This window comes from Doryrhamphus excisus, chromosome 12, assembly GCF_030265055.1.
Source record: "Doryrhamphus excisus isolate RoL2022-K1 chromosome 12, RoL_Dexc_1.0, whole genome shotgun sequence".
Lineage (NCBI taxonomy): Eukaryota > Metazoa > Chordata > Actinopteri > Syngnathiformes > Syngnathidae > Doryrhamphus > Doryrhamphus excisus.
The window spans coordinates 155656-172221 of record NC_080477.1 but is presented as its reverse complement, the minus strand read 5'-3'; the positions used below and the strand labels follow the sequence as shown (position 1 = coordinate 172221).

General features: G+C 47.0%; 3 protein-coding genes across 5 annotated transcripts in view; 1 reads left to right on the top strand and 2 right to left on the bottom strand.

The window, feature by feature from the left end:
* Positions 1-8063, bottom strand: part of LOC131139266 (mucin-5B-like) — a 31052-nt gene extending 22989 nt beyond the window's left edge. For all 3 annotated transcript variants that reach the window (XM_058088680.1, XM_058088682.1, XM_058088681.1), the window contains exons 1-12: positions 6149-8063; positions 6051-6080; positions 5723-5981; positions 5513-5627; positions 4427-4511; positions 3985-4097; positions 3092-3305; positions 2880-3005; positions 2689-2806; positions 536-674; positions 360-470; positions 221-290 (exon numbers count right to left, since the gene is read on the bottom strand). In XM_058088680.1, the coding sequence (XP_057944663.1) occupies positions 221-290; positions 360-470; positions 536-674; positions 2689-2806; positions 2880-3005; positions 3092-3305; positions 3985-4097; positions 4427-4511; positions 5513-5627; positions 5723-5981; positions 6051-6080; positions 6149-6230 (1462 nt within the window). In that variant the 5' untranslated portion in view covers positions 6231-8063. The remainder of the gene's footprint in view (positions 1-220; positions 291-359; positions 471-535; positions 675-2688; positions 2807-2879; positions 3006-3091; positions 3306-3984; positions 4098-4426; positions 4512-5512; positions 5628-5722; positions 5982-6050; positions 6081-6148) is intronic.
* Positions 8064-10135: 2072 nt separating this feature from the next.
* Positions 10136-13154, bottom strand: snrpa1 (small nuclear ribonucleoprotein polypeptide A'). Its single transcript, XM_058089683.1, has 9 exons — positions 12980-13154; positions 12488-12635; positions 12229-12307; positions 12118-12164; positions 11937-12039; positions 11712-11791; positions 11433-11508; positions 10425-10518; positions 10136-10344 (listed from the first exon to the last, which is right to left on the bottom strand). The coding sequence occupies exons 1-9, from the start codon at positions 13059-13061 to the stop codon at positions 10208-10210; spliced, it is 846 nt and encodes a 281-aa protein (XP_057945666.1). The 5' UTR covers positions 13062-13154; the 3' UTR covers positions 10136-10207.
* Positions 13155-13409: 255 nt separating this feature from the next.
* Positions 13410-16477, top strand: selenos (selenoprotein S). The gene is made up of 6 exons (XM_058089684.1): positions 13410-13670; positions 13913-14044; positions 14609-14715; positions 14812-14901; positions 15797-15869; positions 15977-16477. Exons 1-6 carry the CDS (start codon positions 13568-13570, stop codon positions 16054-16056), a joined length of 585 nt encoding a protein of 194 aa, XP_057945667.1. The 5' UTR covers positions 13410-13567; the 3' UTR covers positions 16057-16477.
* Positions 16478-16566: the final 89 nt, after the last annotated feature.

The window sequence follows — 16566 nt, the reverse complement described above, 5'->3', positions numbered from 1 at the left end:
AAAACATGCTAGGTTAATTAGCCACTCCAAATTGTCCATAGGTATGAATGTGAGTGTGAATGGTTGTTTGTCTATATGTGCCCTGGGATTGGCTGGCCACCCCGCCACTCTAGGCTCCTGGATAATACGTATATCAACAGCAATAATAATGTCATAATAATGAAATGGTATTAGTATGAGTGCATTTGTGTGAACTCGGCAAGTCTTAGTCCAAACTCACATGTGAAGAGAGGAAGCTGAGCGAGGATGTGGTTGACAAAGACTCGTCCAGACGCGTGAATCTTAACAACCTGCCCATGAGAAGCGGCGTCAGTCGCCATCGTCATCCCGTCAACAGTGCTAACTTGACGAGAACATACCACAGACTTGCTGTTTAAGGCCAGCGTCACTGCTTGGAGGCAGGTCCGACTGTCCGTCAGGCCGCACGTCAGCAGGTCCACCAGCACCGTGTACAAGGAGCCGTTAGCGTGCTGCAAAAGTACACATTGTCAGGCGGTGGCCTTCCACGCCGCTCCCCCCTGTGTGCTAACGCTACCGTCGACAAGACGTAGGTGCAGTCTCCGTGGAAGGTGTAGGCTTTGCCGTCAAAGGTGCTGATGTGGGCCCCGCCCTCCAAGGAGCACCTCCCGGGACAGTTGTCCTCCGTGCACCTCCAGTGACCACTCTCACACACACTGGCGCACGACACAGCACAATATTAGAGGGACACGCAAGCAGGAAACAATCCTTTTCAATATTGTACAGATGTTTTATTCAGATTGACTGTATTGGGTGTTACTGTCAACACTGCCTTGCTTCTTTTTACACTTGTATGACACTTAATAATTACACTTATTACACTTCATAAAAGCGTCACCCTGGAACACATTTCTTTCTATCTGCAACACATCGTGTTTGAGCTTTGAGGTTCTACTTTGTACTTCAATGTCCGCCGTCACGGATGTTAGACCCACAGCCGACCGGCCCTTTCGGTAATGTCTATATGTCTAATGTCTATATTCTATATAGTCTATATCGGTGATTGTCAACCACTGTGCCGCGGCACACTAGTGTACCTTGAGAAGCCGTGAGGAATTATCCAATATCACTTTTTATAGTTAACATTGATTAATCATCATTTGCAAATATTATGTCAATAGCCATGAATATATGGACCCAAATATTACAATTGTATTTGGTTTATTTGCTCAAACGCAAAGAATTGAACAGGGATGGAATGTTCCTTTCCCCAATCCAATTCAGGTATCTTGTACCCGCCCCAAACGGAAATTTGTCAGGGTGCCGCCTTCTTCGTGGTGTTTTTCTTCTTCTGTTGTTTATTGGCGGTTGGCAAGCAGCTTTGGTGTGCATTAGCGCCATCTGTGGAACACAATCTAAACCCTTCTATACGCCATTCACAAGTCCACTTTTATTAAAAAAGAAAATATATATCTCTATAAAACATGTCCCGAGTTTAATGATAAAATATTAGCAAGATTGAATGTGATCTTTTCCTGTTTTCCTAAATTGATCCCGGGTGCGTTCTTTCAGCGCATGCTCAGATATGACGTAACACGCAGATCCAGACGTTCTTCACTTTTAAAAATGGAGGCCAGCAATCGGCACTGGACTAAGCAAAGTTTGTTTTTGATTCAAACTCAATTTCAAGACTGGACAGACGAAAAACTGTCAATACGGAGTTATTCCAACAAGTGAAAGAAAAACTCGGGGAAGTCGGTATCACGTTATGTTGATGTTTACGTTTTACTGGGCATGCCCCATTGACTATTCTGGTTGATTTTCACGGTGCATGTAGACAAGAGATTGGAATACTCCTTTCCATGGATACCATTGTTTCCCGAAAGGTCATTTGGAAAGAGAAAAAGAGGTGATGTAAAACGTGGCTACTGTGGAGTGTCTGTGGTGTAAAGACTGGCAGAGCAATGGAATATTATATGTAATATAATATAATGTAATATTGGTCCGTGTGGCAACACCTAGCTTGTTCCTCCCATAGACTTATTGATGCACGTGTGAGGTCGTGGGGACATTTTGGAACATTTTTGGTTAGTGGTTAGGGCGCCACGGCCTACAGGGGACGCCAAAAATACGCCTTCAAAATAATGATATTAAAACTAGTTAAACGAAGATGAATTCATTAATACTAAAACAACAAATTATTCAAATGGAAAAGCTCACATTGACTCAAATGTAAGCGATGCCACATTATTATTACTATAAATGATAAATTGGTTTGAGACGGACTCTCTGGAACGACTTCATGAAGTTGTAGTTTTTGGATGTAGTCAGGACATAAACGTAGCAAAGTGATGTTGATAGTTGCTGTCATTATTTCTTCATTTATTTACAGGATTTGTCTTTTGCGGTCAAATATTTTTATTGCATTTCACATTTGTATGTATTTACTTGATTGTATTTACCTGTATATATATCAATTTCTTTTTAGAGCATATGCAAATTGCCAATGGAGGGGGGGGGGGTGATGATGGGTAGGGCCGGCTGTGGTTGAACCTGTTCTAGTTCTTCCGCAGCAAACTCTTCCAAGCATATCTTTAAGGATGTGGTTTTGAGCAGGGGCAACAGAAAAGTCGGAAGCGTATGATTATCCAAAATATTTTGCTCAGATGAAAATGTGGGATTATTGACCACGCTGACTAATTGGTTGACGGTGCAGTGTTGTGGTCTCACCATGTTCTGCAGTTGTAGGAGAAGGACTGTGCCGACTGGTAGACTTGGTTGTTGTGCAGACACGGACACTGGTCAGCAGGAACGCAGCCCGAGTCGCCCACATCATCCAGCACCGTGCCTGGGGAGGAGGAAGACAACATGGTCATGTGATCCGCCGAGGGGAGGCGTGGCGTAATGTGACGTGCAAGTACCAGGGGGGCAGCCACATCCATCGTGACAGTGGGTGTCACACGTGCGGCTGGCCTCGGGGTTGCTGCAGCTGTCAGGACACGAGCTGCTGCACTCCGAGAACTCCATGCTGGACGGACACTCCTTGTCTGCGCGTGCAAGTGCCCAAATGCAACCAATTGGGTCAATCCAAGCACTTGGCTGATGTCTCATCATGAGGATCTGGAGCGCTTACGGCAGAAGGTGGCGTTCCTCCATGTTCCCGGCTCTCCGCCGGCGTGGACGCACTGTCTTGAGAATTCTGAGATGGTCTGACAGAGGGACGAGTCGCTGGTGTTGTGGGACGAGTGGCAGGTGTCAGACGTGCAGACTTTGATGAAGGCGTCCACGTCCAGAAGATTTTGACAGCTGCTGAAGGGAGCGCTGGAGAAGAACTGCTCACACAGCTCCTGAAATGACAGACGCGTGGATCGACTTATGGGCCTCAATGGGAGTTCCTGGTCCATCTGGGAAGCTTTGGGGTTTGGGACGGGGAGATCGGGATATCAAGAAACAATCTTGGCACACAAAAGAAACCCAGCCTGACCCCTCACTTTAACTCGCCCCTCTGTCTGATCTGGCTTCTCCTTTAAGACGAGGGGTGGGACCTGCTGTGTCACCATGGCAACTGATGCTGCACACTCAGCTGGCGTAGATGCATCCGCATCTTTAATTGTTTGATGGTTTGTAAACTTTGGTCCGTTCGCCCCCTGGTTTGGTTTCTTCTCACTACCAGAACCAAAATGCACCACACCAAACCATGTGACCTCTCTTCCTTCTCCTATTGGTGACAAGAATGTAAACAGGAAGAAGGTTTGGTGAGGAAATGAGAGCTAATAAACACAACATGGCTGCTGGATTTTACTTTGATATGGACAGCACACCAGTCCACCACCCGGGCTCAAACCAGGGTCCTCGGAGTGACAGCGCTAGCTATTGAGCTAAAAGCTCGGACTGGCAACTGGACCTCCAGCGTGAGTCTTAAGGTGTCAGGCGGTGAGCGTTCCTCACATACTTCTGGCACTGTTTCCATACGCTCAACAGCTTCTAACGTTGATGTGACAGTGGCGTAGTGTGTGTGTGTGTCACCTGGTCTCCACAGTCTTGAGCGGGGTCCTGCACCAGGTCTTTGTCCTCGCAGTTCTCAGCTGGTCCGCTAACCCTGTGACTGTCGGCGTAGTCCAGGATAGAGATTGTCCTTCCTGCAGGTCAATCAAACGGCGTTGCTCGTGTCTGGGCCACCTGGCATTGATCACGCTAGCATACTCTAAATGTGACAATCTGGCTAAAACGCCACTTTTGGGGGGATTTTGCCCATCATCCACAATCTAAAAGCCCTAAAAAGAGTAACGTAACTGGCCTATGTGAATCAATGCGCCCAGGAAGGAAGTTCCAGGAAGTTCCAGCAAAATACTGTATTACATGTTATCGTGAATGCACCTGTTACCATGACGACAACTTTGGATGAATCCACAGGAATGCATCGATACTGACGGGCCTAGCTTTTTCACACCAATGTCATCTCGCTCACCATCTTTCATGAACTCGTTGTTGACGCCATCAAAGTTTCCACACAGTCCGCATGTCAGACTCTTGTACTTGTTGGCAATTTCAATCTGCGCACAAACATCATCAGCATAAATCATCATCTGCATGGGCTGTCATCACTGAGCCCCACAAACTCTGCCTAGCAACAGAGCAATCAGAAAAAGGATGGGTTTTTTTTTAAAGTTGAACAATAAAGAACATAGACTGCAGGAGTACCGTATAATGTCAGTAGGTGGCGCTGTGTCATGTGAAAAAAAACATCTTTGCACAGGAGGCATTTAACGGAATTGTGTAATTAACACTACCGTTAAAAGCGGAATCTGGCGTCCATTGACGTAATGTGAAACGCTGTCATCGTGACCGCTCAGCTGTGGCGGACTCTCATCCCAAACTAACTCGGGCTGTATGAGTGTGTTTCCGCTGTGTTGCGTTTTACCGTTTCTTGATGGAAGCGAGCGTTTTACCATGTGGCGCAAGTCGTGAGTGAAGTAAGGGTGAGAGACACGTTGGTTCTCGCACCTCGCTTGTGTGCAAAGGCTGATATCACATTCGAAAATTGTCCAGTGATCTACTTTATCAATAAAGTAAGGATTTGGCCATTTCATTAAAGGACATTTTATTTACACAAAAGGACACACCCCATGCTGCTAAAATAAGGCTAAACGGTAAAAACACAATTCTAAAATATTAAAACGGATATTGAGAAAATTCATTCATTCATTTTCTACGCGGGGGTGCTGGAGCCTATCCCAGCTGTCTTGGGGCGAGAGGCGGGGTCCACCCTGGACTGGTGGCCAGCCAATCCCAGGGCATATATAGACAAACAACCATTCACACTCACATTCATACCTATGGACAATTTGGAGTGGCTAATTAACCTAGCATGTTTTTGGAACGTGGGAGGAAACCGGAGTACCCGGTACGCATGCACGGGGAGAACATGCAAACTCCACACAGAGATGGCCGAGGGTGGAATTGAACCCTGGTCGATTTCATAGGTCCCTGTGTGTGTGTGTGTGTGTGTGTGTGTGTGTGTGTGTGTGTGTGTGTGTGTGCGTGTGATGCATACCTCTAGAGAGTCATCCAGGTTCCACACCACTTGGACTCCCAGTTTGGTCTGCACTAAGACACTGGATGGGGTCTCCTTGATGGTCAGTCCAAAGGAGATGAGGGGCAAGGACACCCTGCAGAGAAGATTTGTACACGTTCATATTAGGTTGCGTGCTAGCGGTATTTGACAACATCCTGTCTTTTTGGTCTCCTTGACACACACGCTCACCTTTTCCCATTGAGCCGCACGCCGTGGAGACTGAGCTCCACCATGTTGGCGTCCAGCCTCATCAGCACGACGTCGATGGCGCCGCCGTCCTTGACCATCCTGCGCCTCATCTGGATGTTGAAGTTCTCGTAGGCGTTGTGACAGTCGGCGGCCAGCAGGTGGTTGCACGAGGAGGCCAGCTGGAAGAAGGAGCCGTCCAGCGTCTTCCAGTGAGTGCGGCCCCAGGTGGAGCACACCTGTCCCACGTGAGACGCGTTGGCTGCCATTGAAATACGGTTAAACATTCAGCCAGCAGCACAGGAATCCCGGGAATGTTGGGTGTCCTTACCTGAGGACATGACTGGAAGGTCAAAGATGGCTGGAGGCAGAACAAGAACCAATGAGCGCAAAGATGACAAGATAACCGGTAAACAGCAACACACACACCTGCACCATTCTGGTAGCTGATCACTGGCATCAGGAAGACTAGCAAACAAGTCCAGGTCCAAAAGATGGCCCTGGGCTCCATTTTGGTGTAGTTTTTGGTGTAGACCCCTAACTCGAGTGAGAAGTCTCACCTGGACCAGCAGCGCCTTTATAAGGACGGAGGGGAGGAGCTACCCAGGGTGTGTGTGTGTGTGTGTGTGTGACTTATTATTCATCAAGTCAATATGTTTTAATAAGGTGGCTCCGTTTGTGTTTGATCCAATTCACCAATTGTCTCATGTTTGATCCAGAAATGTGCTCACGTCCTCACGTTCACGTGCTAAGTGACCCCATCGGACGCGTGACAGCTGATGGGTTAGGAGGCAGCCAAGAGCGAAGTCAAGCGGGACATCGCCGGCGGTGTGAAAGGGTCTCCTGCAGTGCCGTACGGCTGTGTCAACATGTACACACGGAACACAGTGAACGCAAATATAAGATGGCAAATGTTGATTTGCTTCGTTAGGTTAAGTTCTTAGTTTCTTGAAGGATTTAGAAGTTTACCATTCCCATCAAACTTGTATTCCTAGCACACAAAATGTATGACGTCAGGTGCACGCCATGTTATCCATCAGTGTTATCCTTCACTGTGACAGTCAGCATCATCATCATCATCATCACGCCATCAGCGGGCGTCACGGGCGCTGTTGCTTTAAGGAGGAAAACCAAAGATGAAAGTAAGACCTACGTAAACAAGACTTGCTGTGATCTGCCGCAAGGACCGGCAGTCCAGGATGTGCATCCTTCATGAAGGCTTTCTTTCAACTTTGATTCATCCAAATGACTTGTTTACACAACTGCAGAGAGTACTGGGCGTCTCCAAGGACGAAGGTGTCTATTGGGGCAAAGGGGGGCCATAGAGGTTTGAATAATAAGTAACATATAATAAGTTGGATCTTTACTTTATATTTAGGAGGTTCTAAATAGATGCTCCAAAATGCAAAAAGACGAACTGGAAGTGAGACAAAGAGATGTTTTGAGGAAGCAATGTCTCGCTAAGAAGCATTCGAGTGAAACAGGCTGTTCAGCAGATGACCAACAGTGTAAGACCAGAACCTCCCAAAGCCAAAATCTTGCTTTGTGCCGGGTATTCACGCTGTGGCGATCTCTTGATGGCGGTGGGATTTTGAGCTGGACACGCAAGGCCCCTCCAGCTGAGGTTGGACGCAGCGAGACATTTGAAAGTTCTTCAAAGAAAAAAAGTCAAGCGGTCCAGCCAAATGTCCCCGACCCTGAGCCGGAGGATCCCATTGGCTGTCCGTCAAGACACGGGACGATCCTCGGTCCAAATCGAGGTGGAGTCTGGAGACTGGTGCAGTCCGATAACCATCAGAAGCCTTTCCCGAAGAGCAGGTTGTGGCTGCTGGAGTAAAGTGGGTGAAGCGTCGAGCTCGGAGCTCGGATGGAGTCGTCACCCTTCCGGTTTCTGGAAGGTCAGTTTTCCACCTGCTGACCACGTCCGCCTCATGGCTTCCAACGTTATTGTAAGAACACCCCACCTTAGATGTTTTCCACACGGCTGCCATTATAATCTGGGGTGGGTTTTTCCTTCAATGGAACAATGGAGCTTCAGGTTGTGCAGGGCCGTCAAACGGCAGTTAGCTATGGGGAGATGCTGTAGCGGGCATCCGTCACGACTGAAGGTCCTCATCTGTGTGGTTAGTACTGACTGGCTTTTCCAACAGGACAACAGGGCACTTCACAATTCCCGACTGAGAGGGGACTTCTTCCAGAGGAATAACCTCATCCTTTTGGACCACGATGCATGTTCTCCAGATCTAAATCCAATTCAGAACATTTGGGGATGGATGGATGGCAATAAGGGGCATCAGTTCCAGACAGCGGATGCCCTCCGTGAAGCCATCTGCACCATGGAGCAACATTCCCACTAGCCTCCGGGAAAGACTTGCACTTCATGAGGCACAGCTTCCGACTTTCGATCAGCTGTTGAACAGCCTGTTTCATCTTAGCGCTTGTTTGCAATAAATTGCAAAAAATGTTTTTTACATCACTCCCATTTCCTCTTTTGCATTTGGAAGCTCTACTCAGAACCTCCTCAAGATCCATTTGCACTGCAATTTTCCAACTGGTCTTCCCAGTGATCGTAATCACAGTAACGGTCATTACCGCCACCTAGTGGCGGTACATGATATTGTTTTCTAGAACAAATGAGGCGTGGCTTTGGACGAATCAATGATGGCGAATAATCATAATCATATCTCAACCTACATTTGGATGGGAAAATAAGGGAAATGTCCCAGGGAAATAGAGGAAAGTAAGAAATAATCAATAGCACCGTAATGACATGTTGAAATATTTCCATCATCATCATCATCATCATCATCATGTTTGTGTAGGTAATCACTTGACCCGGGATGAAAGCATGGTTAGATTTCATAAATCAATACGCATACACATAAACCAACAAAAAGTCCAATCAATAGGACACGCCTTGCCCACGGGCACTGCGTCACACACCGCTGCTCAAATAACCGCCAAGCAGGGCGTGGACGCCATGATGGATGGAGCTCAGGCTGCTGTTGAATTTAGTGATTCCCAAAAGAAATGACAGGCCACTATGTCCACAGTGGTGAAGAACAAAGACTACTTGAGTCTTGGGGCGGACATCTGCCTCCACCACTTGCAGAGACAAACATACGTAAGCGGTGTTACATCAGAACCTCTCCTAAGTTGGATGCCGGCGACCTCCGACGTGATACTGAAGAGGGCGATGTTGAGCACGCCTGTCAACTCACACCAAGTCAAATGAGCATTTCAACGGGAAAAGGTAGAACAAAACTAACGTGTACTCACCATGAAGTGATGAAAGGGTGATGAATATGCATTAACTACTGCAGGGCAGCCTATATATTTATATATGTTTGTGTTAAATGTGACCTTTATCTAATATACATACAATAAAGTGATCATATTGCCGTGTTGTTCATACAATGTGTTAGTCCAACTGTGTTCTTTATGTATTTTGTTTTTTTACCCCACTAAACATGTGTCCTTGTTTAGCATCCCATTGGCTAGCTGACCCTCAACCGACATTGTTTTTAATGTACTTTTTCAATCACAAAACATGTTTCCTTGTTAGCATCCAAGTAGCCCGCTACAAAATGGCTACCGTAACCAAAGACCATCTACATTACGTCGCCCGTCTATGACGTCATCGGGGATTGACGCTCCTAATTCTTAACGCAAAATACGTTTTATAGTTTTAACTATAGTTTGACATGAAAACGATTCTAAATGCTGAATGACAAACGACAAATGAAAGGGGTAAATTAATATACCTCTATGGAAGAAAAGACACATTCACTTTTTGCAATCATGCAAATCAATTACTCTATTCCAGAAAGTCCAAGAATCTCACCTTCTATGTCAAAATGCTGGCACTCGAAACAATTTAATTCAAGATTTAAATCATGGCAGAACGGGAAGATGGTGGTGATTGATCTCACTGACACATTTCATCTTTGGGGACAGCCGGACTCATTGTCTGCATTCACAACTGGAATTGTAATACTTTTGGCTTTCTGGAAAAGATTCATTGGATCTACATTATTTCTTTAGGGGAAATATCGATTCAGTTCATGTCGGTTGAAAATGAATATGTTGTAGACACCCAAAAATATATTTAATATTTGTATCAAGAATGATATGCCCAAACAAATGAGAAATGTCTGAAACCTATCATTGATGCAGTACTTCCCGTTCATCCTGAATTGACTGTGCTTATCAAATTGCTGGTACACGCACCTTTTTTGGCATTTGCACTCATAAAAAAGCACAAAAAGTGCTTTGTTTGGATGCTGGATTTGGCAAAATGAACAGTACAGGACAAACGGCGACTTTGTTACCCACAATTTGGCACGAAACCAAGACAGCGTACAACCATGTTGAAAAGTGACCTTCCCTAAAGTTACTGAGAGCCGATGTCACAACAGCAGTAGAAAGTAAAACTTTAATGTCACTTGAATAAAAAAAGGTCACATTTAACAAAAACCAACAAAGACTTCACGAGCCATTAACGTGAGACTCTTCTTCCATGTCTTCCACCTCTTCCATTTCCGCAGAGGCCCCGCCCACGTGAGCATCCATGGGGGGGGCGTCACCGTCCGCCTCCTCTTCCTCTTCCTCCATGCCAGCAACACCTGCACCCACATAAGCGCGCCTTTCAATTCCATTCTATCCAGTACGCTTGTCAGCTGTGTTGTTGGGGAAAAGCACAGACCTGGTCGGAGGTCGCGACCTGGGATCTGACCCGCCTGCAGCATTCCTTTCAAGCGCTCCACCTCGGCCAACGAGGACGCATTAGCGATGGCGTTCTGAAAGGATGCATAAAGTCCGGGTCAAAAATGGCTGACTGGTGTGTGACTCCTCATGCAGTGGAGGGTGAAACGTTCAAAACATTCCAGATTGCCAGGAAGTCTGTACATCAGGGGTGTCCAAACTTTTTCCACAAAGGGCCGCAGCATGCAGGACAGTTAAAGGATGCAGGGGACTGTAATATTTAGGGCCAATACTGCCATAAAAAGGAGATATTGGGAGCTTGTTAGCTCAGTATGTCCGCAGTCTGGAATGATTTTACCATTGGATTGTAAATATGACATTCCTAATGACTGGAAAGCGCTGAGGAGTCTTCCTGTAGTACTTCTAATCCGATACCACACTAAGAAAGAACCGCTCTAAATCACAAGCAGTCGTGGTTATCAAGGAAATTTAGTTGGGGGAGAGGTTCTCCTCATTCCATGTGGAAGTGGTAAGTTTTCTCGCTTCTTTTGTCAAAGCCAATTGTCAGTTGGAGAGGCCAACCAGTTAACTCAGAGGCTTGTTATGTTTGCAGCGGCCATGTCCCTGCAGAGATCCCATAACCTGTCCAACTTGATGTAAACAAGTGTAAAGTGACTATAGGGGTGTTATATGATGCTGCTCTGATAATGCTAAAACCCATGTTTTGAAAGTCTGTAACTATGAAAATATTAGGTTTATTTATGTAGGGTCTGCTTTGCAACCAATTAACTATGGTAAACAAGTGACGACTAATTTATACAATTATTTTTAAATAATGACCTAACTTTTAGCTATTCACATCAATATTTGGTCATTTTTCTCTTCACAGTGTGCCTTTTTGCGCTAATTTTCCTGTTTTTATTCATTCATAAAAATTGTTTGCCACTTAATGTGCCTTGGCTTCTCAGTCGTGTGGAATGAAGCAATATTCCATGAAGACCAACTCTACCTTGATGGCTTCCACGTCGGCGTGCGACGGTCCCGCCCTCTTCATCTCCAGCTGTGCCGCCATGCCCGGCGTGAACCTGTGAGAAAGCGAGCCGAGTTAGATCGTGTGCACGCGCGTGCGGCTTCTCTGACCTTTGAACCTGTGTAGTATCTTTTCTTGAGTGAAATACACTGATACGGATCAGACGGCAGTTCCGAGCAACACCGGCGTCACACAACGCGACACGGCGGCGTCTGGTGTACCCAAGGAACCGCCGTCCATCGCCAACATTCGCCTTACGTTTTGGTTTGCTTGGCAATATCCTTTGCCAGCTGAGCACCGCGTTTGCCTTTGAACATTTTCTCTGCCTCCTGGCGTTCCTGTGACCACAAGCACACGGTTAAAGACAGAGCCGCCATTATTCCAAAGGCCTGGGGACTCAAGAGACCATCTGGTCCTTCTTGACAGAGTGGGAGGCCACCCTGGATGGCGTCACGGACAAAACGGTATCATCCTCGCACTCACCTTGAGTTTGACTTTCTGAAAGTCGAGCACTCGGATCTGTGGGATTTTGTTGATGACGTACAGTCTGTAGTGCTTCTTGTTGGTCACGGGGTTCCTCAACAAGCTGCAACAACAACATGGAGCATAATGGAGCATGGAGGACTGGACAAGAGCTCAAAGAGATCTACCAAGGGGTCCTAACCTGAGGAGAGTCAATGTCTTCACTGAAGCCAGCGGCTCCAGGTCTCCCTGCACCACAACAACCATCAACATTCCCATTCATCTTCTGCTCTTTCTTCTTGTGGAGACTCACCAGCTCCTGGATGTTGTTGTTGGTCAGGATGAGCTCTCGGAGACTGGGAAGACACTGCTCCAGGTTCTCTCCTATGCGACTGCACACATCACGGCAATGACAGTCATTTTCTAATCACTCTGGATCGGGATGGCACATTTCATTGCCGACGCTCAGCGAATCGATACCTGATTTTTAAACATACTTCTCCATTTTCCAATCCATAATCTCCGCTATCACATAGCGGGATAGTGATGACGTCACACGTGCTGCAACTCACCAGATCCTGTTGTTGTTCATCAGCAGGGTTTTGAGTCGTTTGAGAAGCGGGAAGCCGTCCAGTTTTCGCACTTCATTGTCAGAGAAGTCCACAGTGTCAAATTGGTCCAGAGTGGCTCCCAGGTTTTCCAGAACGGGGATTTTATAACCTGCAGAAGTGTGGCGTCGTCATTAGATCTCAATTGTAAAAGAATTGGTAGCAACACAATAACAAACAGGTTAGGTTGTGACGACATTTAACATATCGATTATCGATAGATCGAGTAATAGGACATAGTGGCGCCCCTGGACAACAAACGAGCTAGGCAATGCTAACTACAGCTAATCATTTCTACACTTTTCATTTACACGGCAGCTTTTATTCAAATCACATAAAAACACATTATGTGCACTTGAAAAGTAAAGCTAACATGCAAGAACGGCGACGTGTAAGACAGTGAAATTAACGAGGCCTTGTAGCGGAAGACGCTAGCAAGCGACGTGCTAACGCTACCTCGTAGATCCAGCTCTCTGTCTCTCACTGGGTTGGTGTACTGAGCCGCCTGCTCGATTAACTCCGCGGATAACTTCACCATTTCTGCTCAGTGGCCAAACACTCTGTCCTATTCCTTTGTTAACTTGCAACAGGACTGGCACCCACGCGCTGCAACCCGGAAATAGTGTAACCAATGTTTGTACTTCCGGTTCACGAGCGGGCGCCATGAAATTCGCCATTAGTGTTTCTCGCCCCCTGCTGTACTGGAGGAAAGTGTTACAGCACCGATCAATATCAGAGAGTGGTTAATTCATCAACTTCTTTATGATTTCGTTTGTTATTTATTTATTCATTTAAAAACAGATGGCATGTGTGAGCGAGCGTCACAGAATGGGACGGATGTGATGTAGTAGCAAAACACTCCCGCTAGAGGACAGTAAAACAAGCTTAAGCGAACTCGAGCCGTTTTAGAGGGAAGAGAAGAAGAACAGCAAGCGGAAATAGGAAGACGAACGTTGGAGCGTTAAGTTGCTGAGTCATCACAGAAATCTAAAGTGTCTTTGTGTTTAAAATCTCGTCTGACGGCGACAGTCCGTCGTATGTGCAATGGATGACGTGGAGATTACAGATGTGGATGAAGGCGATGTGGTGGTGGAGGTGGACAGAACGCCCCCCAAGAACCAGGAACTGACTTCTTTTGGCGTGATGGGTAACGACTTCTATTCCTTCACCGCATAAAACAGCTAATTAATTCAATGACTTAACGAAATAACTGTACTACTAGTGTGTCCCATGTCATTGTATCGCCTTTTGTGGCGAAGAAGCTAGCTCAGTCAAACACAATAGCGTGAAGAGACGTTATTTTTTTGTTATTTTTTTTAACAAAGTCTTATTTATGTAAGTATTGTTAACCAATATTTGTTGATGACTAAACCAACCAAAACCAACCAGCTGCAGAGCTGCTGTCCGCGTACGGATGGTACCTGCTGGTGGCGCTGGTGGCGGTCTACCTGCTGGTCCAGTACCTGAGCAAGAAGAGGTCCAGTCGGAGCCCCCAAAGCGCCGAGTCGTCATACACGCAAGGTGACTTCCTTATCACACAAACACTGAACTTCTCAGTGAATTACTTCACTGTGATTATTACCAATATCAACCAATATCAAACGACGGTGGCCCGCATTGCTTTTATTTTGAAGGCAGGAAGTGTGTTGTGTGGTCACGCAAACACTGAACTGCTTCACTATGATTATTATCCAGGGCTATTTTCAACCAATATCAAACGACTGTAGCCCGAATTGCTTTTATTTTGAAGGCAGGAAGTGTGAGTTGAGAAGGTCCCTTTGCTGTTCCTAACAGACACGGGCTACGCAAATGATCAATTTACCCGCCGTAACACACAGTCCTTTATTTACTACATCTTCCGCATGAGCTGGCATCCTGAAACCATGGCAACGTTATTTTATCAGGAAGTTAGGCCACGTCTGCGCTGGTGCTCGCCGGCTTGCGGCCATTTCTTCTGGTCAGTGAAGTGGGCATTGAAACCAGGAATGGAGATAAAAAATGTCCCAATCCCTGGAGGTTTGGACTGTTTTGTCCCAGTCCCCATCGATGCCCAACCTGACTCACTAGCGCCTGTTGACTCTCAAGATGCCGAGGCGGTGGTGAGACGCCAGGAGGCCATGGAGGCATCGCGCAGGAAGATGCAGGAGGAGCAGGACGCCAAAGCAGCACTCTTTAGAGAGAAGCAGAAGCAGGTAAAGTACACACACACACACACACACACACACACACAGTGTTGCTTCACAGACATGACCTTTGACCCGGGTGTGTGTGTGTGTGTGTGTGTGCAGCAAGAGGAGGAGAAGAGGAAGCAGAAGATCGAGAGCTGGGAGAGCATGAAGCTGGGCAAGAGCTACAAAGGAGCTAGCAAACACTCTCAGGTCAATGTTGACATGTTCTCGCCACGTCCGATGTTGACATGTTCTCGCCACGTCCGATGTTGGCATGTTCTCACCATCTCCAATGTTGACATGTTCTCACCATCTCCAATGTTGACATGTTCTCACCATGTCCAATGTTGACATGTTCTCACCATGTCCAATGTTGACATGTTCTCACCATGTCCAATGTTGACATGTTCTCACCATGTCCAATGTTGACATGTTCTTACCATGACATGTTCATGTATCCGCGTGTCCTCGGGTCACGTACACGTCCAGCTGGCTTTATCTGCAATATGGCACTTAGTTGTTTATCAGACTGTAATGCACCAAGTTGTCCACTAGGTGAAGCACCTTCACTGTAGTTGACACTGAACTTTACCACTGCGCTAAGATGATCGAGTGGGATATGGGATACGTTGTGGTGGTCTACAGCCACGCTTTCCCTGTTAAAACGTAGAATGGTTGGTGACACCAGTCATGGCTGAAGGTTCAAGGCCGAGGAGACCGGGAGTCTTGGGCTGACCACTGATCAGTCCATGTAGCTTAGCTTTAGCTTTAGCTTGCTAGCAGCCACATAATAGCTGTGCGATGATGATGTTCGTGACAGTCCAGTGTTCAGTATTCCGTGGCCGGGTGTGAGCCGTACTTGGTGTATTCTTCCGCCAGAACTAGTTCTCGGGCAAGTATCGTGTTTACAGGCCAAAACGGACCACCACCTGTGCACGCCACACGCCCCGCCCCGCCCCGCCCCAATTGAGATGCGCCTTTATTGTCATGCTTAACGGTGTGAACGCGAACCAGACCACACAGGAAGTCACCAGCGTAGGTTTTTTTGAGTCCCAGACTCCGACGCCGAGCAGTCAAGGGGTTTGACTCCCTTGTGTCTCCACAGAGCAGCGACGACGGCGCCTCGTCCAGCACGTTTGTCAAACCAAAGACAGACAGGAAGCCACTTCGCAGCTCTGGTGAGACGAACCAAATATTGAATATTCCTGGCAAAATGAGGAGCACATTGGAAAGATATCGCTAGCACTGCTTTGTACTCAAACATAAGGAAATGTTTCTATTCCAGACTACAATCCCCTGAGCGGTGAGGGAGGGGGGTCCTGCTCCTGGAGACCCGGCAGGCGGGGGCCGTCGTCAGGTGGATGAGGTTAAAGAAAGTCAGAGACGCTGGTCTGTCCGACCTTTGTCCTCTGACACCCCCCCGCCCCCCCCGCTGACACAAGCTCACAGCCTCCTGGACTCGGACACGCCTCCTGGACTCGGACACGCCTCCTGTATGTTAGCAATCAACGTGTAGCTGCTAACGTGTCATCGCGTCGTCCGGGTCCTGGAGGACAACGGAAGCTTGCAATGACGCCGCTCTTGTAAAAGGTTGCCAACCAGCGAGGGCGGCTGAAGGACGTCAGCGTCCGGTTTGCTTTTTTTTTCAGATCTGCGTTTACATCACAGCTGCTTTGGGTTGCATTCAGTGACGCTAATGACTTCAGAGCAAAATAAACACGAGGTGGTCATATCGTCTTCGAATTGTGCACACTGACATTCTAAGAAAATAAAGTTTTGTTCAAGATTTGTCTCCACGTTACACGTCCGTGTTGAAATCATGAACGTTCTCATCTTCCAAACCACAAACGTTCGCGTGCGTCTGCGTGGCGCAAT